At 40.5% G+C, this 24,736-nt stretch overlaps 1 protein-coding gene across 4 annotated transcripts; it reads left to right on the forward strand.

The window, feature by feature from the left end:
• Nucleotides 1-1,584: 1,584 nt before the first annotated feature.
• Nucleotides 1,585-22,250, forward strand: LOC111851200 (TRPM8 channel-associated factor homolog). Of its 4 annotated transcripts, none has more exons than XM_072713105.1 (9): nt 1,585-1,676; nt 13,906-13,988; nt 14,272-14,934; nt 15,029-15,999; nt 16,095-16,189; nt 16,295-16,508; nt 17,041-17,280; nt 18,183-18,520; nt 18,739-22,250. In XM_072713105.1, exons 2-9 carry the CDS (start codon nt 13,942-13,944, stop codon nt 18,979-18,981), a joined length of 2,811 nt encoding a protein of 936 aa, XP_072569206.1. In that variant the 5' UTR covers nt 1,585-1,676; nt 13,906-13,941; the 3' UTR covers nt 18,982-22,250. The 4 variants fall into 4 exon arrangements, with proteins under 4 accessions (XP_072569206.1, XP_072569207.1, XP_072569205.1 ...); XM_072713106.1 differs by lacking the exon at nt 1,585-1,676 and adding an exon at nt 5,367-5,536; XM_072713104.1 differs by lacking the exon at nt 1,585-1,676 and adding an exon at nt 5,367-5,532.
• The last annotated feature ends 2,486 nt before the right edge of the window (nt 22,251-24,736 follow it).

Raw genomic sequence — 24,736 nt, forward strand, 5'->3', positions numbered from 1 at the left:
GAGGGCAGCCGATGATCTTCTGGGCAGCTTTGACAACTTTATGAAGCCTCTCCTTATTTGCCATGCTGCAGCTGCCGTACCACACTGTGATGCAGTACGTCAGGAGGCTCTCAATGGACGAGCGATAGAAGGTCAGAAGCAGATCCTGGTTGAGATTCAGCTTCCTGAGGACTCTCAGGAAGTGGAGCCGCTGCTGTGCCTTCTTGACTACCTCTGTGATGTTCTCGGTCCATGAGATATTGTCCGAGATGAGGACCCCTAGGTACCGGAAAGTATGGACCCTCTCCACGCGTTCTCCGTTGATGTATAGGGGGGTTAGGTCGGTGCCGTGCCTCCTTGTGGCTGGTTGGTTGAGGCGGGGCGGCCGTGGAGCAAGCGAGTGGCTGGAGCCGCCTCTCCGTTATCCTCTCGACCAGCTGTCGGAGGTTTTCGTGTACCTCGCGGAAGGGATACGCGTTTCCGGGTGGGGGCGCCTCACTCAAGAGGTCCCCACTCCGGCTGGCTAAGTCCCGTGCCATGGGGTCCTCCTGGACCTCTGGTTGGGACAGCCAGAACACAACCTCCTGCAGCAGACCGAGCCGTTGGCCCTCGGTCTGCTGCACTGTGTTTTCGAAGAGATCCGTCATTCTGTCAGGGTGCGGGGCAAGCGAGCCGGAAAGCAGGCGAGATCAGCCGGTAGGTAGGGCAAGACGGAGATTTATTCAAACGACAGCGAACATCCAACGTGACACTACAATGACGGATCTGGGGAAAACGGACTGAGACTCGGACTAAATACAAAACACAAGCTAGACATAACAGGACACAGGTGATCACAATCAGGGCTGAACACGAGGTAACGAGGTGGGCGTGGCACACATCAGGAGCGGACGGAGCGGGGTGTGACACAATGATTTGAACTAGGTATGTTTTGATTAATTAAAATAAAAGCTATGGACAGTAAGTCAAAAAAACAACTTGCAAAAAAAATTATTTTCATACCTTCTAAACAGTTATTTTTCAATAAATGCAGCAGCAGATGATGAAACTGTATAGTTTCTCTCTGGTGGATAGAGGGCCTAACTGAGCATGTGCAGTATGAGTATCATCACTCTAGCATGTTTCTAATTGGAGAAATAAGACTTGTTGCAACCGTCCTCAGTCTCCCCTACCCAAGAAAACAGTAATGAAAACTCTCATTGGATTATAAATGAATAAATGAAACATTGACGAACATATAGTTTTGCACTAATTATTATTTTTCATTTATTTAATTAGATTTTTCCGGTTTTGTTTTTGTTTATTCTTATATTGGTAACTGAAATACGGATTCAATCGTACAGACACAACATTAAATTTAGTACCTGAAAAAAGCAAGCGTATAAAACCCGAAGCGCTCTGTTTTTCTGGTTAACAACACCGGAGTGGCATATGGTAAGATAAGATAATTTAAGGGAGGCTTTAGATGCAATGAACTTCCCACAGACATTTCGTAATCCTGAAACACCCTACTGTTCTGCAGAATAGTGAACAAGCAGGGAGGAGCGCAAATAGAAGCTCTAGCTCGTATATAAATACACAAACCAAACTAATTAAACAGTCCCCAGCTGTAATGAAGACTGTACCTAGGGTTGTATAAATTACCGTCTAAAGACGTTACTGGACAGCACGGGTGTCTCCAGTTGTAGCAGACTATGGTAGGTATGGGAGACTGGGGACGGTTGCAACACTTTTTGCATTCCTCTCATTTACTCAGAGACTGTTTGAACTACACCAGCCAAATTTGTATACTATAAACTTACATATGTCTGCTAATTACCCATTGTACTTGTAGTTAATTATAGTTTACATATCCTGCACAATATTGATTTGAACTGAAGAAGTCAGATGTTGCAACCGTCCCCAATGTTGGGGATGGTTGCAACACATATAAGGGACGGTTGCAACATATTAAACATATATTAAATTTCAATAATTAACCTTTGCTTTTTCTCTGAACTTGCATAGTACTGTGTAAATCTACAATTATACAATAATATTAAAGTAGATTTTTATTCATATTGAAAGTTCTGTATTTTTATGTCACATGGGATTTTTTAAAAATGCATTTATTGTCCAAACATGGATCTGCTTTAAAACATGCCAAAAAATATTGAATACAAAGTGATTTTAAAGTCACCCCAACAATTCTACTGGCTCTCGGGATAAATCTGCCAGTTACTAGAACAATTATAATATATTTTTTACTAATTAACAGTATTTAAACATACATTTATTGTACAATATTGAGAATATCAAATACAACCCAAATAAAGTTGCACAGATATTCCTAAACAGTGACTAATCACCCCTCATATAAAGTACCCCACATCTATACTGACTAACAGTAGAAATCTGCCAGTTAGAAGAACAATTTTGGGAACTGGCTTCCAGTGAACCTTTCTACAAACAAAAAGAACAAAATAATGCAACTCTTTTAGTCAGATTCACAGTTGTGGCATGTGTAAACATCACCTCCAGGTGTGCAGGCTTTATGTGCCCAGGATTTGCACATCCAGCACTGCAGCCACACTTCCCAGGATTTTGAATAACCTTCAAGACACACGATGCAGAAATCATCTTCGTCTTCAGATTCGTATTCTTCTCTGTTTCTCTTTGTTTTCTTTATACTTCTCTGCGTAGTTGTCTTTTTGTTATTCTTTTTTGCTTTCTGTGTGCAGAGTTTTGTTTTTTTCCATCTCTAATGCCTCCTTCACAGGAGTGTCTGTAAGGATAGCAGTAGAGCGTCATTTCCTGCCTTTTGTACTTTATTTTCTGGGTCCTGCTTTGGGATGTGGCCGTATAGCTTCAGGTGAGAAGTCATCTGTAGGCTCACTCATCCTAGAGGTTGATGGTCTTGATGGGGATGGACAGAATGAAGGTGGCTCAGTTGGAGGAGGTGTTCTTGTTGGAGAAGGCACAAATGCAAGTGACTCTGTTGGAGGAGACACATTAGCAGTTGTCCCTGGAGGGACAGCAGGTGGTCCTGATGGAGGAGATGTCCCAGAAGTAGAAGGCACAGCAGATAGGGCAAGAGGGCGATCAGTGACTACTGATGGAGCATCGTAACATTCTTGGAATATATCCCTATTAAATGGCCAAATTCCTGTGCATGTAAATCCTGCCTGCCCATTTGTAGGTGTTGCTGCCAGGGATATGCCTGGGATATCATAAATTGTCATTGTCATCCCCGGGTGGGTCTTCATCCAAGAATCACAGGCTGAGTTGACAACTCTTTTTAATGGCCCATATACACTCCCGTCAAGTGGCTGTAATTTGTGAGAGCAGTGGGGGGGGGGGAAGGATAGCAAAACAATTCCATGGCTGCGGCAGAAGTTGATGCCTTCTATTGACAGGTGGGATGGGTGATTGTCAAGAATTAAAAGAACTTTTGAGTCTGAAGAACTCTTTGTGTGTGGCTGAAAGTGTTTCAAGTAAACAAGAAAGTCAGCCTCTTGCATCCACCCAGATGCATTGGCTGTCCCAATACAGCCAGGTGGGCCATCCCGAACAAAATGAGATTTGTAATGCACACGTGGGAAAATGAACATTGGGGGTATGGAGTTACCAAGTGCATTGATTGTACAGGCTAGTGTGACAAGTGTGCCTCTTTCTGCTGAGGTAGCTGCACCAACTTGCCTGTCACCACGTCTTGCCACAACCCTGTCGGGAGTTTGAACAGTTGTTATCCCAGTTTCATCCATGTTCCATATGTTTTGTGACTGAAACTTGTGTTTGTTCAAAAACTGGCTTAAATTGTTAAAAAAATTGTTAACATTTGTTTCATTAAAACTGGTTGTCCTCGAGATGCTTGTGGCTTGAGGACGTCTTATTGAGAGAGTTGGGTGCCATTTTAAAAAAACCATTAAACCAGTCAACACCATCCATACAGGCCTCATTCCACTGTGAGGGAAAGTTGCACTTATAGTGAGAGGCGAGTTGAAAAGCAAGCCTACGAACCTGAAATAAAATGTTGTAAAATGTAAATAGTTTTTATTATCTTTCACTTTTTACCGATATTAGCCTAACCCTCTCTTACTCTCTTTATACATTTCTGTTAATTTCTCTTACCTCTTTAGGACTTAACCCATAATATAAGTCTGCTGCCCTTTGTAAATACTGTTTTAGACTCCTCTCTTGGTCTTCTGAGAACACTCTTCCGATGGTCCAGTACCCTGCACGTGGTATCTTATCTGATCCCTCACTTGCAAGCTTCTCTCTTTTCTTATGGAATCGAAATAAGGTGGTATGACAGATGGAAAAGTCCTTAGCGAATGCCCTGACTGTCCTGCCCTCATTCCTAATTACGTTTGAAGCTTGTTCCAAAATTTCGAGTGGAACCCCTCTGTTAGTAACTCTCTTCCTCACTCTTGGCATACTGGAAAAAACAGAATATTATTTATATTTTTAGATCCATAAACTACAGTTAGGAGGCTTTTCATTAATCCGGCATCTCCAGGGCTGCGGGGGGGGGGGGTCTCCTGCTCGATGCTCTTCAGGTGCGCAATTAAGCTGTATAGCAGTATACTTCAGACTTAAACTGAAAAAAATGTGCTGATTCTGAACTAAAAATGTTAAAAAGTAATGACATGTAGTCTATTTCAACATGGCTGGTTGGCTTGGGGACGGTTGCAACAAGTTGTTGCAACCGTCCCTGACCTGCCAGCCATGACAGAACACCATGTGCTAGCTATTCAAAGAGTCAGGGAAACATGCTAACAATAAAGTCAACACCACAATGATTTGAACTAGGTATGTTTTGATTAATTAAAATAAAAGCTATGGACAGTAAGTCAAAAAAACAACTTGCTAAAAAAATTACTTTCATACCTTCAAAACAGTTGTTTTTCAATAAATGCAGCAGCAGATGATGAAACTGTATAGAGGAGAGAGGGCCTAACTGAGCATGTGCAGTATGAGTATCATCACTCTAGCATGTTTCTAATTGGAGAAATAAGACTTGTTGCAACCGTCCCCAGTCTCCCCTACCCAAGAAAACAGTAATGAAAACTCTCATTGGATTATAAATGAATAAATGAAACATTGACGAACATATAGTTTTGCACTAATTATTATTTTTCATTTATTTAATTAGATTTTTCCTGTTTTGTTTTTGTTTATTCTTATATTGGTAACTGAAATACGGATTCAATCGTACAGACACAACATTAAATTTAATACCTGAAAAAAGCAAGAGTATAAAACCCGAAGCGCTCTGTTTTTCTGGTTAACAACACCGGAGTGGCATATGGTAAGATAAGATAATTTAAGGGAGGCTTTAGATGCAATGAACTTCCCACAGACATTTCGTAATCCTGAAACACCCTACTGTTCTGCAGAATAGTGAACAAGCAGGGAGGAGTGCAAATAGAAGCTCTAGCTCGTATATAAATACACAAACCAAACTAATTAAACAGTCCCCAGCTGTAATGAAGACTGTACATACGGTTGTATAAATTACCGTCAAAAGACGTTACTGGACAGCACAGGTGTCTCCAGTTGTAGCAGACTATGGTAGGTATGGTCATTTCCGAATAGTTCTTAAATTATATACAGCCTTCTTCTATTTATTGAATGAACCGTGTGTGATACATTTCCGGGTCTCGCCATCAGTACAGTAATTTCCTTAAATTCATATTTCATAAGGGCTAGTGCTCACCATTTCTCAACAGGACATGAGTGCGGTTGATCAGATTTTGGGTATGTCACATTATAAAACTAAACTTAAGTTTTCCTAGCTACTGGATATTGCAGGTTGCAAGTTGTTCCTGAAATATTGGTATGCGATAGCCTAATTTCTTTGGGTAATTACTGTACATTTTTCATATCTTCAAATTTCATGTTGAATGTGGCATATTGTCATGACCTGTAAACTCATGGTTGGATATTTCTGTAAAATTCCACTTGTAGTAAGTTAGTCATCACCTCTGGCAACTACTACAACCTTTGAAGTGGGAGAAATCCATTCGTGTAGTTTACAGTAATTTTCCAAAAAACTTATTGAATTACTGTACACTCATGGTTGGATATCTCTGAGAAAGTCCACCTGTAGAAGTCAGGGGGCACCTCTGGCAACTACTACAACCTCTGAAGTGGGAGAAAATGGTTTAGTATGAATGTGAAATTATTTCAATTTCACAGATGTTTGTATTAAAAAATCTTAGCAGAAAAGCTCCAGCAGCAATGCTTGTTTCTCCAGAATGCACTTTGTAGACGGTCCCTAGCAAAAAGCTGCGCTTCCAATGCTGGCTAATTAGTTTCGCAGAAAATGCCTCGTCACTACAATAATTAATGACCATATCACTCACTTTGCAATGTTGTAGTACAATCTGCATTTTCTCCTGAAACAGAGAGTGTGACTTTTGTGATTTTTGGTTGTGTCATTTCAAAGATATAGGAGATATAGGGGAGGCAAATCCGAATATCGAATATAAAACCAACTTTACCACGCTGTCTGAGCTTGTCGCTGTCCGTCCCTCGATTCCCCGTAATAAACCCTCGTGTTCTGAATACTCGCCTGCGGCCTGCCTGCCTCGTCCTTCCCCGCTTCCTGCCTGCTCGCCAACCACTGGTCACATGCTCACATCAGAGCATGTGAGCGGAGCGGAGCGTGAGCGTGAGCGAGGAGCGGAGCGGTAGGAATTTAGTCCGAGCGCGGAGCGGTTTTTTTAATTAAGGCTGGAGCGGTCGCTCTGTCTCGCTCCAATTTCGCTCCGATACCGCTCACACTACGATTCTGAGGCGTGCCCAAATCTACCCAGAATTCATCTGTACAATTATCAAGACTATTACAGAAATTGGCCGAGATGGAATTCGCAATGTATTTCACAAAGGAAACTGATAGATCATACGAGTGTAATATTCTTATCAAACGTATAGATGACAATAATGTAGAGCAAGAATAACAAGGTGGTGAAACTGTTTCATTGAGTAAAGATTCACTTTGGAATCATTTTTCTCAGAAACACGAGAGTGGTTTATTCAAACAGACGGAAGCCGGAGCAAAACGTGAGCAAGTTTTATATGGTTGTAGTATATCAAGTCTATAAATTAAAGTATAAAAGCCTATATTGGTAATCAAATAAATTCGTTTTGTCATTCAAAGTAGGTCTAATAGGATTTTTAAAATTTCACGTAATGCTGTCAGTTAAATTTTATTTTATAGAGACGCAGCAGCAGCATCAACAGAAAAATTGAGGAATTTAAAACGTAGATGCTTAGCCTGTATATTCTATAGACTATTAAGATCATTAATTGATTCCTTTATTTTTAAGCCTATTTTTGTGTGGAATGCCATTGCCAAACGTGTCCGTTGTAGCCTATATATGTTACTTAAAAATAAATATTTTCTGAGTGGCAATGTTGCCGTTGCTCATATTTCTTTATGATATAAGGCTTCGGTTTAAGGTGACATTTGTTAGGCATGCAGATTATTTGCCCCTCTTTTAAATTGGAGCGAGCGTAGAGTGATTTCACTGGAGCGGGAGGAAATTTTAGTGGAGCGAGGAGCGGTGTTGAGCGGAGCGGCGTAGTGCGAATTAGAGCGGAGGAGCGGGCGGAGCCAACAGCCTAGTGAGCGAGGAGCGGAAATTCTCACCGCTCCACTCCGCTCACATGCTCTGCAACACATATAACCCGACTCCGTGTACGTTTATGCGTTATTTTTTGCTCATCTTGATTTTCACCCCTTAGAGATTTGTTTAGTTAAAGAAAATCGCATCTGTATTAAATTATGGAGACATATTGGAGAAATTAAGATACATAGGAGTCTAAGTAATGCATACTTGTGTTCTAGCTGAAAAAAATAGCCAAAGTTGAAATATGTTTTTGCTGATTTTTTTTTTTAGTAGTCTCATGTTCGATACTTCAGTCTGGTCTGCTATAATTATTAACAGAGGTTAGTATATCAGCTATTTTTTATTTTAAAATCTGATTTGTATTACAGGCTAGATGTGCAGACTGAAATATCCATTCTTTCGATTTGAATGTTACGTTGAACAATTGTGAAAATGTGAGAATGGATTCTAACGATTGTTGCAAGGGGGAGAAAGGAGAAGAATTTCAGAGTAGTGATGGCCGATTCGCGAAAGAATCGTTCTTTTTAACTCGGTTTTTTTAGTGAAGTTTGGACGAATCGATTTTTTAATTTATTGTAAAACAGATCTTTGAATGAACGAGTCGAACTTATACGGTTTTCGGACACTCGGTAGGTGACTCAAACTAACGGTTTGCGAATATAATCGTCAAAATAACGCATTTGGCGTTTATACCACTGTTTGTACACGTATATTTATGCCTATTGTATGTGACTGCTTACAGTATTATTATTATTGTACTTTGTCTTTCGTGTCATTTCAAGGGTCCGATTACTCGCACATGTCTTTTCTTGAATTAAAATAAAAGTGCAAATGTGAGCATATCACATTCACCTTTTACTAATGCCATACTTTTATATATAATCATAAGGCATAGTCTAAATACTATTTCTATGCAGCAATAATATACAGTGACTATTTCACCGCCCTAAATGAATATTAAACACACTGGACTAGAATTAGAACCTCCTCACAAACCTAAGAACAGAAGAACTATGGGAGCCCTTACAATAACTGTGGTCCTTGTAAAACAGCTTTTTTCAGACATATACACATGCATGTTGAGGATTAATAGTCCAAAAACATCTATGAGACATTTCTCAACACTGTCCTTACAAACTACTGTCCCACATACACACCCACAACCACATTATATATAATTAAAAGTCGGAAATATTATGGTACAAACTGTGTTAACATTGTCAGGTTGTTCCCCAGAAACACCAGACTGAAGTACAGGTGCCTGGTCTTCAAAATCCGGCAGAAAGACAACATAACATATCACATTCACCATTTATTGAATAATATACAATTCGTTTTAATTAACTACATTATCCAACATTTATACAAAATTCTACTGAATATCTAGAAGTTTAAAAAGACAAACTACTGATTATCAAACAATTTCAATGTTTACAGTAATAATACAATGATGTGTTGTGCGAAAAACACCCTCACTGCCCTGTGAATATCTGAGTCCAATATGACACTGCACTAACACAGCACCGGGAGTGGCACTAAAGATCTATGAAAATAGGGGCTGATTGAAAAGGCAACACAATTTGAACTACTGTGCATTTATTCAGGGGGGGGGGCATTTTAGGGGAGCTAATGCCCCCTAAACCAGCCAAATGTCAACCCTGTACAGCACTCAGCTTATTCAAATACATCTGAGCAAATGAGAATGGCAGTCAGATTTTCACATACCTTGTGTCTCTAGGGCCACTCTGAATCACCATAGTTGTAGGTAATCTCCTCTCCAGGGGCCTCATGTATAACGACGAGTGTAGAATTCACACTAAAACAAGGCGTACGGACAAAACTAGGAATGTGCGTAAGCAAGAAAAAATCCAGGGGCCTCATGTATAAACGGTGCTTACGCACAAAAATGTTGCGCACGCCCGTTTCCACGCTCACGTCGAGATGTATAAAAACTAAACTTGGCGTACCGCCACGCACATTCTCACGGCAACCCCAGACAAGGCGTACGCAAGTTTCTGCTCGATTTGGCAAAATGGAGGCACCTACTGGCAAAAGAGTGCTACTGCAGTTTCACTGTGTCAGACTCGCATTCATGACGCGGTCTGCATGAAATACACCGAAATTAATTGGCCATCGGTTACCTGATCGTAATCAATCTGTGACAATAAAACGGTGCAGGGAAAGACAAAAAATATTCCAACCATGGCTGCTCTTGCATTGTTAGAGGACATTGCAAATGGAAGAGTCAGAAGAGAGCGCGTATTCAGGGATCACAGTGATTTCTTGGCTCATGATGATGACTGACTACTAAGTCGATTCAGATTTCCAAGAGCTATCCTCTTGGAGCTGTGTGCTGAACTGGAGCCAGCTTTACGGAGGAAGACTGCAAGAAATTGCGCCTTACCGGTACCTGTACAAGTTCTCTCCACCCTCGGATTTTTAGCCACAGGTGCTTTTCAGCGTGAACTTGCGGACCGATCAGGCATTTCTCAGTCATCACTGAGTCGTGCCATGCCAGCTGTATGGGATGGCATAATCCGCTTGTCTTCGAGATATATAAATTTTCCCTACACTGTGGGTGAACAGGCAAACATTAAAGCGCAATTCGCAGCGATGTCCAGTTTTCCAAATGTAGTCGAATTATCGACTGCGCGCACATTGCTATAAAGTCACCTTCAGAGAACGAATTTGCTTTTGCTTATGTAAATAGAAAGCACTTTCACTTTATTAATGTACTCTATTAATGCACTGGGGGCACCTATTGTACTAATTGTCTGTAAGAATAAACAAACAGAATAAACTAAAGTAACACCGCATCTGCGCCCTACGTGTTATTCATAAACATGCAAGTAATTCAAACAAGTATGGTACGAGAAAAACTCACCCGCGCTGACATCGGCGTCCCCCTCACCCGATAAAAGTGTGTCCCCAATCATCGCAGCAACTAGTTGCTCAAAGGGTGTGATACCGGGAATTCCGCAACCTCCGCCTGTGCTTTTAAGACTCTTACGGTGAGCGGCCGCTCGTTTTTTCACGTCGATTTTAATGTCCGACCACTTCTTTTTAATTTCGGCCATTATGGGCGGGTCGGGGGGGGGGTGGTGGCTGTGGGCTCGTTCACGTACGTTAAATTTCACGCTCATTGGGATTTATAAAGGGAATGTGCGTAGATCAGTGCTTACGCACAGTTTTATGCATCTGGATTTTTTCTTGCTTACGCACATTCCTAGTTTTGTCCGTACGCCTTGTTTTAGTGTGAATTCTACACTCGTCGTTATACATGAGGCCCCTGATGCATAAAACTGTGCGTAAGCACTGATCTACGCACATTCCCTTTATAAATCCCAATGAGCGTGAAATTTAACGTACGTGAACGAGCCCACAGCCACCACCCCCCCCGACCCGCCCATAATTATGTATATTTGCATATGTAAATCTGTATAAATGCCCGCTTTGTTCTATGTTTTTCTTAACCACAATGAATAAACCACGTGGGAAAAAGAAGTATTTCAGTGAGTGCGAAGTGGAGGTCATGTTAACAGAAATCGAGAAAAGAAAAGTGATATTATTTGGTGGTATAAGTGGCATCAGCAATAAACGAAAGTTGACGGAGTGGCACAGCGTGGCAGAGTCAGTTAAAAGTGTTGGTTCCGAAAATGGCACGGTGGCCGAAATTAAAAAGAAGTGGTCGGACATTAAAATCGACGTGAAAAAACGAGCGGCCGCTCACCGTAAGAGTCTTAAAAGCACAGGCGGAGGTTGCGGAATTCCCGGTATCACACCCTTTGAGCAACTAGTTGCTGCGATGATTGGGGACACACTTTTATCGGGTGAGGGGGACGCCGATGTCAGCGCGGGTGAGTTTTTCTCGTACCATACTTGTTTGAATTACTTGCATGTTTATGAATAACACGTAGGGCGCAGATGCGGTGTTACTTTAGTTTATTCTGTTTGTTTATTCTTACAGACAATTAGTACAATAGGTGCCCCCAGTGCATTAATAGAGTACATTAATAAAGTGAAAGTGCTTTCTATTTACATAAGCAAAAGCAAATTCGTTCTCTGAAGGTGACTTTATAGCAATGTGCGCGCAGTCGATAATTCGACTACATTTGGAAAACTGGACATCGCTGCGAATTGCGCTTTAATGTTTGCCTGTTCACCCACAGTGTAGGGAAAATTTATATATCTCGAAGACAAGCGGATTATGCCATCCCATACAGCTGGCATGGCACGACTCAGTGATGACTGAGAAATGCCTGATCGGTCCGCAAGTTCACGCTGAAAAGCACCTGTGGCTAAAAATCCGAGGGTGGGGAGAACTTGTACAGGTACCGGTAAGGCGCAATTTCTTGCAGTCTTCCTCCGTAAAGCTGGCTCCAGTTCAGCACACAGCTCCAAGAGGATAGCTCTTGGAAATCTGAATCGACTTAGTAGTCAGTCATCATCATGAGCCAAGAAATCACTGTGATCCCTGAATACGCGCTCTCTTCTGACTCTTCCATTTGCAATGTCCTCTAACAATGCAAGAGCAGCCATGGTTGGAATATTTTTTGTCTTTCCCTGCACCGTTTTATTGTCACAGATTGATTACGATCAGGTAACCGATGGCCAATTAATTTCGGTGTATTTCATGCAGACCGCGTCATGAATGCGAGTCTGACACAGTGAAACTGCAGTAGCACTCTTTTGCCAGTAGGTGCCTCCATTTTGCCAAATCGAGCAGAAACTTGCGTACGCCTTGTCTGGGGTTGCCGTGAGAATGTGCGTGGCGGTACGCCAAGTTTAGTTTTTATACATCTCGACGTGAGCGTGGAAACGGGCGTGCGCAACATTTTTGTGCGTAAGCACCGTTTATACATGAGGCCCCTGGAGTGATGTATTTAATTGCAAACAACCACGGATGGGGCTCCCCAGTCACAGTTGTGCTCTTCATTTTGTTATTTGGTCATTACTGGCAAACCTGTTAAGGGACCCATCTTCTCTTGCACACTAGAGTAATCAAAAATAGTAATGGTAATGTATTAAACTAGTGCTATTGTCTTAATTTTTACCTTTATGTATTTCTGTATTTTTATTACTTATTTTATTTTTGTGACAAAAATTTTGAATGAGTCAAATAAAGCATCTATGACATATTTTGCAAATGACTTTAAAAACACAAACCTGACAACCACTGAAAGTGCACTTAGTAACCACAAATGTCCTCATTTTAAGATATTAGCCCTCAATAAACAAAACAATTTCACAATTTAAATAAAACTTGAATTAGCTTCCTCGTGACACACTTACTGAAGGGTTTGATTTTAGCTGTGAATTCTGGGAATGTGCAATATCACAACTGCCATAATTAAGGTTCTAACATAGTGAAATACCACTGCCATTTCCTGTGAAACATATACTCAAATATAAAACCCTTTAAAGTATCATGAGAATACGGTTGTCTTTTTTCCACTTCATCTTTTGGAATAAGTTCTCCTCTGTATTCCATTTTGCAAAATGTTCACAACTAAATACTCCATGGCCTGATTGAGCAAAATTATAATTTTTCCTACTTAAATAGTTAGAAATGCAGCATTCAGTCAATGAGGACTTTACCTTTATATGGACTGATACATCTTATTTCTAATCCACATTTGTCAGTGCATGCAGACGCATAGTGAGCTGCATTTTCTTTAGGTCTTAAACTTCTTCTGCTGCTCTGCTTCCCTGCTGCAGTCATGGGGCTGCTTTCTTTTACAAAGCATTGGTTGGTTTATCAGCTGTTATGGACATGAGCCATACCATTGTAGACTTATGCTGTACTACAAAGTTAAACCAGTTTAAATGTCAAGTGCTGGTGCATTTTTGAAATTCACATTTTCCCAGTCAACATTTGATATGTAATGATAAATAATTGTAGGAACTAGCCTTTGTGGATTGGGAAAAAATGGTGGGAAATATTTGTGAGATCTATGGATGTCTTCTCTATACAGTCGCCCCCCTGTATCGGTGGATGATACACTCTAAGACCTACTGCAAATAATAGTGAACCATCCACGGACCCAATGCACAACATGATTTTCGTGTATCTACATATGGTAAAGGTTAACACATACACTGCAATAATGCAGCACTGACTGTGATCCGCAAGAACTACAGGCGGACTGGAAGAGAGTTCTGCAGGGAAGCCTGTGTTTGGAGACAAAGAGAGTCATGTACTGAGCACAAGTGGGCTGATGGATTTCATCATGTTACAGCCTGTCCCCACTTGCCACACTGTTTGAAACTTATGTACCATTTATTTGTAAAATTTTCCCATTTTTTCCAGACCGTGGTAAACTGCAGATAACTGAAACTGCGGTTAATGAAACCAAGAATACGGGGGTCTTCATTGTACTGGTATGCATCTGGGTAAGAACAGTATTATTGTCAGAATTGTCAGTACTCCATAGTAAACGTAAACATGTTCATTGCACCAGAACAGACCTGGCACAGTTAATGGAAGTAATTATGGGCAAAGTTCATCCATTAAAAAGACATCATGTTTCCACATGAGACCACAAGCGGGCAACACATCTGTTGAGTGTTTTTTCTGCTTGCTTGAATGAATTACATCAGTTTATTAGGGATTAACATGGTATTTTTTAAACAGTTCTTTTATATAATTCAGCATGTTTCTTCCATCTCCCTGTAGGATAAGAACTTCTCTCTGGATATATCTATTATTAACATCTAAACTTAAAAAAATGGATGCCAATGCTATTTACAATTTCCTGGTCCAGAAGATCAACAAATTCAGTTTTGGTGGTACCAGTGTGCCATGCCAACTGCGGCTGACCAGTGACATGGCTGTGCCGGTGGCTGTGAGTCCCTCAGGCCACGTCCTTATTGCAGCTTCTCAATATGGCAAAGGTCGGATTGTGGTAATAGCTCATGAGGCATACATGGAAGAACCAGAATTTGGTCAGTTTCTTCAGAATGCTGTTTCCTGGCTTCTACCCCAGTCAGATTCTTGGGTGGGTCTACATAAGCTTCCTTGCCTTACTGAGCATTTATCCAAGAACGGATTCAATGTCAAGTCTTTAGCTAAATTTGATGGTTCTGTGGGTGTCTTCTGCTGCGATGCCTACCTTGATAATCAAGCAGCAGAGATGGTGGAGTTCTTAAAGGGGGGCGGTGGGCTCCTCATTGGAGGTCAGGCATGGCATTGGTCTTACGGTCACAAGGAGCATGATCTTCAGTCATTTCCTGGAAATAAAATAACCAGAGTTGCTGGGATCTCATTCACCGACACTTATGGGGAAAAGGGCTCCTTTCCTGTTCTTCAGAAAATACCACTGCAACCCATTTTTACTCCGTAAGTTATGACATTGTTTATGTAAATTAAATTGTGAAATGGAATTTTATGGTAACTTGGAATAACTTTTTATAAAATGCATTTTATGTTGTAGAAATTACAAGGATAATGGACAAGCTCTGAAAATTCTCCTGGATGGATTAACTCAATTTGACCTGCAGAACTCCAGTGTACCCTCATCTCTGCTGGTCCATGGTCTCCTGGCATTCCCCATTGCCCAGGATGAGACAGGACAAGTGTTTTTGGCTGCAGCTCATTATGGGGGTGGCAGGGTAGTGGTGATACCCCATGAAGGTTACCTCAACCAACCTGCCATGCAAACTTTCATCCTTAATGTCATCCGTTGGCTAGACAAAGGAAGGAATCAACAAATCTTGGTGAACCCAGAAATAAAACATTTGCATAAAATGCTCTCAACCCACAATATTAACAGCAAAGTGTCTAATCTCAATGCTAGATCAGGTGTCTACTGCTGCTCCTCCTACAGTGATGCTCAAGCTGAAGAGATCCACTGCTTTGTGGCTGAGGGTGGTGGGCTGCTGATGGCAGGTCAAGCATGGTGGTGGTCCTACAATAACCGTCAACAAGACCCAACTGCACAGTACCCTGGGAACAGAATCCTCAATCGATTTGGGATCAGCATACTACAGCACACTGTTGAGCAGAAACTCTACAAGGCTCCCAGTGTAGACAAAGCTTTGAAGTGTCCTCACTTCCGCAAAGAGCTCTCTGAAATGATAAGCCATGTGAAGAACCATAGATCTCTGCGGGGTTTCAAGTCATCAATGAGTCATTTCTCTAGAAACTGTACTTCCTACCTAAACATGAAGGCTCATTACAGTCCCATGTACACTGGGGTTTTGGAGGAGTTAACTTCAGTTGTCACAGGGAGCAGTGTTTTTAAAGTTAGTCCAGAGTTTCCCGTGAGAAGTGAGACAGAAAAGATCATACTGCATCTTGCTAATACCATATATGAACTGAATCCAGGACAACTGACCACAAGCATTCTGAGACCGTATGTTTCCACTCATACTACAACCATTACCATTGATGGCAGCAATAAAGGTGAGGTATTTACAGACATCCTGAGATTACTTGAAACAAGCATTTTTAGTGAAGTAAGTTTCATTCTGTTAAAATCTTATGTCTGTTTCCCTAAGGTGCAAAATTATGGAGAAGCACAGGCCTTTATGTGTCTCCAGGGACACAAGTAACAATTTGTGTGCCACCAGGTGTCTCTGGGAAAGGCCTGCAAGTCAGTGTCATTATTAACATTTTAAATTTTCTTTCTATGCTTCATAAGAATTAATTTGAGGAAAACTGCTGTCTGTGACTCCTGCTGTTTTACTGTGATCCATAGGTGCAGATTGGCTGCCACACTGATGACCTGAGTAGCCTGAAAGAGCTGAAACGGGCACCAGTGGTCACTAAGTGCTTCCCAGTTGAAGCAGAGAGGGTGAATGTGTCCAGCCTCTGGGGAGGACTCCTGTACCTCATTGTGCCCCCAAACAGCCAGCTTGGCAGCTTGGACATAGTTGTGGAGAACGCAGTCAAGGCCCCCTATTTCAAACTGGGTATGGAATAGCTAGATCTCATGAAAAGCCGAAAACATTAATGCAATGTAATTTTATAGTAAGAAGTAAAGCTATTTTACTTATGACCATTAAAATTGCAGATAGTGGTTTGTATGTCTAATCAAGATATATATTCATGAAGCATTACATGAGTGAAATGTGTAATTGTAGCATTGGAAAGTTTCTTTTGACTAAAGGGTGTTTTGTTTAGCCGAAACACGAATGGGGCAATGTGTCACTCTGCTGGTTACTGATTTGAAGTTACTGGTTTAAATCCTATGGTTGTCATAGTCAAATTACTGATGTACCCTTGAGCAAGGCCCTTAACCCCAAAAGCTCCCAAATGACCATACACTCTTACCATAAGTTTTGCTCTCACCTTTATATGTCTTTGTGTGTGTTATTGGAGCACGATGGGATAAAATAAAAAAATTGTTGTACTTGCTCCTTGTACAATGATAATAGACAACTTTTTTATTAACATAATTTCTAAGAAAATTGTTTCAACTGGATCCTATTGACTTCCTTGTAGGACTGAGCAAAGTTTCCAGCTGGCAGTCCAGTGAGCGCTCTAATCCTGCCCCATGGGCAGAGCTGGAGGCTGACAGCATCATCTTGACAGTGCCTTCAAGTGATGTGCGACACCTGGACGACCCCACACCATTACTGACCCTCTGGAACAGCATCATGGAGGGGGTCTCCAAACTGGCTGCTGGCCCCTCCCCTTTTCCACGCCCCGAGCGCATCGTCGCAGATGTTCAGATATCTGCAGGTAAACATCGCTTACTGAAATTTTTTGCTTATTGTATATTTTTGGCATTATAAGTGAGGGTAATAACTGGGAAATCTGATTTTTTATTACTTTTTACTAAAGAGTAATAAGTGATTGTTTCATGTTTAATTTTCACATGTGTTTAGAGGGACATGGTGATATTATTATGCCACAATTGCAGTGGAAGGGACAGATGCATGGGGGACAGCTGGACACACAACAGTGCAATAAGAGACAAGGCAGTGCAAGACAACAGATGACTCAATATCTGCTCTAAAAGCCACTAGAGTAGTGGTTTCTGGAGGCCGGGAATATAAGGATATGCCTTCTAACAGGCAGTTTAAAGATATATAGTTGATACTAAACAGGTTTAATAAGTTATTCAACGCATAATCCGTCATTCTAAGACAGCAAATAACATAACTAACCAATATTATATAGAAAGTGAAATATTTGGGCCTGTGTAATTTATGTATGGTGATGTGTGCATGGGATCTATATTGTTCTTTCTGTGGAAGAGATCTGCTTGTGATAAAAAACAAATTTTGTAGAAACCTAACTTTCACATATGGTCAATACTTTCTTGCGATCAGTGTGGCGTTGACTAACTGTAGAAGTACCTTTTTAGATAGGACCCAACCCATGGTCAAATTTTGTCTCAGATACACAAAACTGTGGAATCACCTAGCATTTTTGGCATTACTCTTTTAAAATTGCATCACGGATACTGGCAGTAATGTTTATTAACAAAGAATGTTTACAAATTTCATACAGTGGATGATTAAATAAGTGACTGGAGGAACTGATATAAAGTTATAGAATCTCTAAAAACTGGAAGATTTCCACAATTTTCACCACCAGTGTTCATTGTCAAACTATCATTTCATGTTTTTTCCCAATAGGATGGATGCATGCAGGGTACCCTGTTATGCTTCATCTGGAATCTGTGAAAGAAATAGCCCAGCTTACGTACATGAGATCTGAAGGCATGTGGGGTCCCATCCATGAGCTGGGACACAACCAGCAGAGGAAGATGTGGGAATTCCCTCCACATACCACAGAAGCCACCAATAACCTGTGGTCTGTCTACATTCATGAGACAGTATTAAACATCCCCAGATACAAAGCACATCCTGCTCTCAAGCCAGAAGCTCGTAAAGTGACGATAAAAGAGTATGTTGTGGGTGGAGCAAACTTAAAAGACTGGACACTCTGGACATGTTTGGAGACCTACTTGCAGGTAAGTCTATGATACGGTAATTTATACAGCTATCTGTAAGGTTGATCTTTGAAAGAAAAAAATATCCATGAGTTATGATTCTTCTTAAAACAGAGAGAAAAAACAGTTTGAATTCAGTCTTTAAGCTGTCAATGTGGCCTGCATTGATTATACACTAAAATGAAGTGGAAGACCAGAATAGGACAGAGTTGTTGGTCATCCTTCTCTTGCTTTCCCAGCTTCAGGAAGGCTTTGGTTGGGACGTTTTCATCCAGGTCTTCTCTGACTACAAGGTGATGCCCCACAGTGAGATGAAGAAGGAGGAGAAGATGAATCTGTGGGCAGAAAAATTTTCTCAGAAGGTGAAGAAAAACCTGATGCCTTTCTTTAAGGCCTGGGGCTGGCCCATCGAGGACCAGGTGGCCAAGAAAGTATCATCTTTACCAACATGGGACAAAAATCCCATGATAAGTTACCTTTAAGTTCTAGTGACAACCATTCCGTTTTTCATTTAGTGTTTAATGAATCCATTAGGTGGTTTAAAATTACATTATATCCAGACTCATGTGACAGATAATGAAGATTATGGAAACCCTGTAGGGCAAAACACACCAGCCACCAATATAAAAACAAGCCAGCAAATACAGAAACACACTAAAAAAATAAGAAAACATGTCAGCAAATACAAAAGCATGCTGTTAAATAAAATACATCAGCACATAAGAAAACACACCATGAAATACAAAAATACATCAGTAAATAACAAAATACACCAGCAAATAAGAAAACATGCCAGCTAATATGAAAACATACCAGCGAATGGGAAAACATACCAGGAAATGGGAAAATGCTACAACATTAGCAGAACTGAAATCATAAAGGGTATGTACCTCCTGATCGTCACGTGCTTGTGAATGATTGGACAGGGAGCCTGTCAATTGGCATCCCATTGTCTTATAGGAGTAGGCATCTTTAAGTACTAGCATTGGGTTGCACCAGGTAAGCATAAGTTCGATCATAAAGTTGGGTGTAAAGTGTAGCTTAAATCATATGTTGAAGCTAGCTAGTTTTAAACTAGCACCATGTTCTTTGTCAGTTGCACTACTGCCACTTAAGTTACATCATAGATAGTAGCTACTAAATAAAAATCTTGTCGCACAGAATGATGTTTTGACCTTGGACAGCCAATCAGTATCATTATCTGATATTACTGTAACCAACTCACTGCTCCACATGTTTGTTGAGTTTGGATGATACATACAGTAGCTACTGATTTGTTTTCTCTGTATTTGCAAGTAGTATTTCAACCACAGCTGTAATAAAACTAGTAATGCACCATAAGAACTGTGTTCACTGGGTAGCTTACTAAATATAGTTAGGGATGCAACGTATCACAAAACTCACTGTTCGGCTTGTATCATGGTATTTGAGTCATGGACCGGACCATTTAATGAATTAGCAAAAAAAGGAGACAAATTTAACTTTGCTTTCCAATTATTACTCAAACAACTTAAAGAAAATTCAAAGCAAAGAACTTGTAACACATGCCCCTTTAACATGAACACACAACTGTATTGTCTGTATGAGTTCATTGTAACTCTGCCCCAGAACTTATTTTTCTTGTCATCTTAACATAGCCAAAGTTGTTCTCTTGAAATCACAAAAGAAAAGTTATCTTGGGAAAATACAAGTTGTAATTACAAACACGAACAGCATTTGTCAAGAGAAAGTTTATATTATGATTTAGTCATACATTATAGCTTAACGTGGCGCAACTGATTATTACTTAGTAGTTTGTAAACTCGAACACAGGGGCAGTTTACGTCCACCATAGACTACGGTCAAACTTGCACTTAAAAGGTGAAACCCAATGCATTAACCTTGTGTTATGAATCCGGGCAGCTCGGATCCATAACACCTTGTAAGTTTCCATATCCATGCAGAAAGAGTGATCAATATTCAATCCTGCATGGTACTTTACTTGTGGAAATGTTACATATAAAAGCGGGAGACAGAGGTTCCAGTAAACAAAATAGTGAGAATATGGCGTGTCAGGCTGTTGTTCTGTTTGAATAAGAATTTTCTGGAACTTGAAAAATAAAGCAGCAAGGGCCGACAAATAATGACCACTTCATTCGTGGTCTCATTTGGAAGTTTGTTTCATATTGTGCCTTTAAATACAGGTCAGTAAGAAATATCTTAAATCACGATCCCTTTATTTACGTGCATCATAAGAACTCAGTGAAATTCTTGTGCCACAGTTACAGGGGAGGGAACAGGTGCATGAGGAACTATAGGACAAAACAGTATAAACAGCAGTGCAATAACAGATGGGACAGTGCAATATGAAGAGTGGAACAATTATTCAGAATGCATAAGTTTGTGCAGGTTAGGCAAAGTACAAAGCCCTTTGATAAAAGTGCAAACAAATATGTAAACAGTACACCCAAATGTGTGAACTTCTCTCTCAAGGAAAGAGGTTCTCCTGGGAGTAGCGATTGTTTTGTAGGAGTGGTGGATTTAGTGAGTAATTATAGGAACACAACAGCTAATAAATCGTTCTGCAATTTACCTATAAAACACATTGACCTATGTCCGATCAATCGAGATTTGTTGTAATGATAACGAAAACAGGCACAGCACCGTAACATTACCCTTATAGCCCAGAACAAAGTAAAGGCTTGCACATGTCTGGTTGCACATATTGAATCATGTAATGGCCATTACATGATTAAATTAAGATCATTATAATATATAATAATAAATGATTAGTAAGCAAGTAATTTTTACTGCACTTACATGTGAATACACCAAAATATTTAGTTCACTTCGGAATCAGTCATGACGTTTGAAAACCATATAATTCATGATATTCTCATAACCTAGAGCGAGAGGCTCCATCAAAGTCTTTCAATTTCAGTCTGTACAGTCACATCTAATGACACTTGTTTTGTCTTTGAATCTTTTGCTTGCATCTGGTACCTAAAGAAGCACCTTTTGATTAACTGGTTATGGCTGTTGGCTGATTTACAGGCTCCCTGTCCAATCAGTAACAAGCATGTGATGATCAGTAGGTATATGCCCTTTCTGTCTTCAGTGCTGCTAATTTTGTAGTGTTTTCGTATTTGCTGGTGTGTTTTTCCATTTGCTACATGTTTTCGTATTTGCTGGCGTATTTTCATATTTACTGGAGTGTTTTCTCATGTGCTGGTGTGTTTTTGTACTTGCTGGCGTGTTTTGTCCTTCAGGACTTCTATAGTAGTTAGCTCCATTTATGGGTACATTCCCAACAAAGGACCAAATTACACAGTAATGCATGTTTTTCTGTGACACTGTATCTGTCTGGAATGGGTAATGGGTGGTTTTTATGACAATAACTGCTTTGTACCCAGTTTAAAAAGCAACTGCGGCAGGGACTGTTTAGACCTCACTGAAAGTGATGACATGTAAACTACAGAAGTAGGTGCTTGCTCTGGGACAGATAAAATTATGGAGAGTGAAAATGAATATAATAGGGAGACATTGAGCTCTGGCACTTCACTGTCATCCACTGTGTAGTCTTAGATTTATTATTGTAACCATAGAATTGTCTTGTAACCATATCTTTGAATGTTATGTTTTGTTTAATAATTATCAAAGTAGTACACAGGTCTCCTAATCCTGGAATGTTACTGTAAACACAAGTTCCCAGGTCTCCTAAGACCACTGACAGTATCAATATGCTGTGTACTGTCCCAGTAATTTCATTAAAAGCCTGTAAAAACTAAAAGTACTCTTTGCTAATATTTCTGTTGTGGATGAGTGATTTGAGTCATGCTTGAGTGAACCCTGACTATAATGCACAATATAAATTACAACATAAACATTCTAATAATTTTATTAGATTTTTTTTTTCCTGCTACACTTTGAGAAACAGCCCGATGGTAATGTGTACATCATTCTTCAGTTGGGCTTGATTCCATTTGCATTTCAGTGCCACAGGTTAAATGGATTGTGAGTAACAGTGGTTCAAACAGTCCTGGATACTACAAAAGCAGCTAAAGTTACTGAACTTAGGGAACCAGCAGGAACTTGGGGATGTGACATATATATGGGGAAATAAGTTATGCGGGGGGTAAAAACAAAGACAATAAAATAAATCTGGGCTGCTTTTCCTGAAAGTTATGTAATGTGATTGCTTCCCATGACATAATATGATATACACTGCAGAGGAGTGATGTGCAAGGGTGTTGTCTATGAAGGAAGCCCCTAGTCAAGCCAAAGAACAAAAAAGCCGGTTTAGCATTTGCCAGGGCCCATGTTGACGAAGGGGAAGACTATTGGGACTCTATACTTTGGAGTGATGAGACAAAAGAAAATCTTTTCGGAATGGATGGTGTCCAAACTGCATGACGTCACAAGGGCGAGGAGTATGATGAAATATGGATGGTACCCACAGTAAAGCATGTTGGTGGCAGTGTTCTTCTGAGGGGGTGTATGAGTGCTGCAGGTGTCGGGGAATTGCATTTCACTGATGGCATCATGAATTAACAGATATGCTTTGAAATGCTGAAAGAGAAGATCGGGTCGCCGGGCACTCATTCAACATGACAGTGACCCAAAACATACATCCAAGGCCATTGCTGCATTTCTGAGGAAGAACAGGGTGAAAGTGATTCTGTTGCCAAGCATATCAGCTGACTTCAACCCAAAGGGCACCTGTGGGGAGTTCTGGATGGACAGGCTGAGCATCATTCTCCATCCAGCATCCAAGTTCTGGAAGAGCTCTTTCTCCAAAATGATGAAAGATGTGGCACTATGTCGCAAACTTGTTCATTCCATGTCTAGAGAATTGGTGCTGATCTTAAAAATAATGGTGGCCATACAAAATGTAAGATTTGGTAGTATCAAGTGATCAAGTTTTTATGCTGTTGTAATGTAATGAGAAGACCAGTAATTTGAAAGAGGACTTTTATTTTGAAAGGGTTTGTTTGACCTGTGACCTGAGTTTCTTGTTTATGGTGTGGGCAGCCATTTTAGTTTCCTTCACAGAAGAAAAATGTAATAAGTTCTCACAACACAGAAGTTTGCAGCGCAACTTTATTCCGGTGTTTTCTCACAGCATTGTCAGTAAGTGAAGTTCGTTCATGAGTCATGAGTGATTGAGCGGCAGTTTCAATTTTCCCATTAAAGTCAATGAGTGAATTCTGATTGGCTGTTCGATTGTCTGCCCACTTTTTTTACCCTTGTACCGCAGTCACCCTTTGACTAACTGTGCAAAGTTTGGGGATCCTGCAATCAAAAGTGTCAAAATCGCAGCATTTTACATTTACCCATTGAAGTGAATGAGTTAATTCTGATTAGCTGTTGGACGCACCGCCCATTTTTAAAAATCTTGTACTGCAGTAACCCCTTGACCAACTGTGCAACATTTGGGGAACCTGCCATCAAAAGTCACAATGGCAGCAGTTTTAATTTTCCCATTAAAGTCAATAAGTGAATGCCGATTGGCCTTTGGAGGCTCTGTCCTCTTTCTTGACTCAACTTTCTCATCAGGACAACCTATGATATGGCACCCTGTCTTCAAAACCTTAATCAGTGGCTTGCAATAGAGCAAACTTGTAAGCTCTGTGGGACCATCAATTGCAAGACAGCACTAACAGGGTGTTACAGCAGGGCATGACAAAGGATGGAAAAGAGGGACGGTCCAAGGAGCATCTCCAACAAAAAGGGGTTTATTAACAAAACAGAACACAAAGTAGGAATCAGAAAATGAAGGGACCACGAGGGGTCAAAAATCAAAAGAAGAAGATGAATGTAACCAAGGCTACGGTCACACCCCCACATTAATGTTGTCATAACATGGGCTTTTAACATCTGGGCCAGAAATCTGCATTTAGGTTTACCTCTACAGTAGGAGTGACTTGGTCACAACTGCTGACTGAGCAGGATCTTTTGAACGTACATGAATCTTTAACTAGAAGGACTATAATTAATAGTACTACCTGGCTAGTGTACTTGAATCATTGGAGATCTCATGAATCTTATCAGTATCCAGAAAAACTGCATCCAATCCACCGGCTGGGAGGTAGGCTGATAAGGGTCTGGATGTAGTTTCAACACACTCCACAACTCCAGTGTCTAGAATCACTGCCTCGCCGTTGGATCAATCACAGTGGCAGAATACGTACAAAAAAAAAAAAAAACAATCTGCACACAGCAGCACAAAAATAAACCATTAGTGGTGTACAGTATCAT

Source organism: Paramormyrops kingsleyae, chromosome 6, assembly GCF_048594095.1.
Source record: "Paramormyrops kingsleyae isolate MSU_618 chromosome 6, PKINGS_0.4, whole genome shotgun sequence".
NCBI lineage: Eukaryota > Metazoa > Chordata > Actinopteri > Osteoglossiformes > Mormyridae > Paramormyrops > Paramormyrops kingsleyae.

What these genes read in the sequence shown, in the direction of transcription:
- LOC111851200 (XM_072713105.1), top strand. Translation starts at nt 13,942, where the DNA reads ATGAAACCAAGAATACGGGGGTCTTCATTGTACTGGTATGCATCTGG. An exon ending in TTGTACTGGTATGCATCTGG is followed by an intron (nt 13,989 to 14,271) that starts GTAAGAACAGTA and finishes ATCTCCCTGTAG; the next exon opens with GATAAGAACTTCTCTCTGGA. An exon ending in GTTTGGAGACCTACTTGCAG is followed by an intron (nt 18,521 to 18,738) that starts GTAAGTCTATGA and finishes TTGCTTTCCCAG; the next exon opens with CTTCAGGAAGGCTTTGGTTG.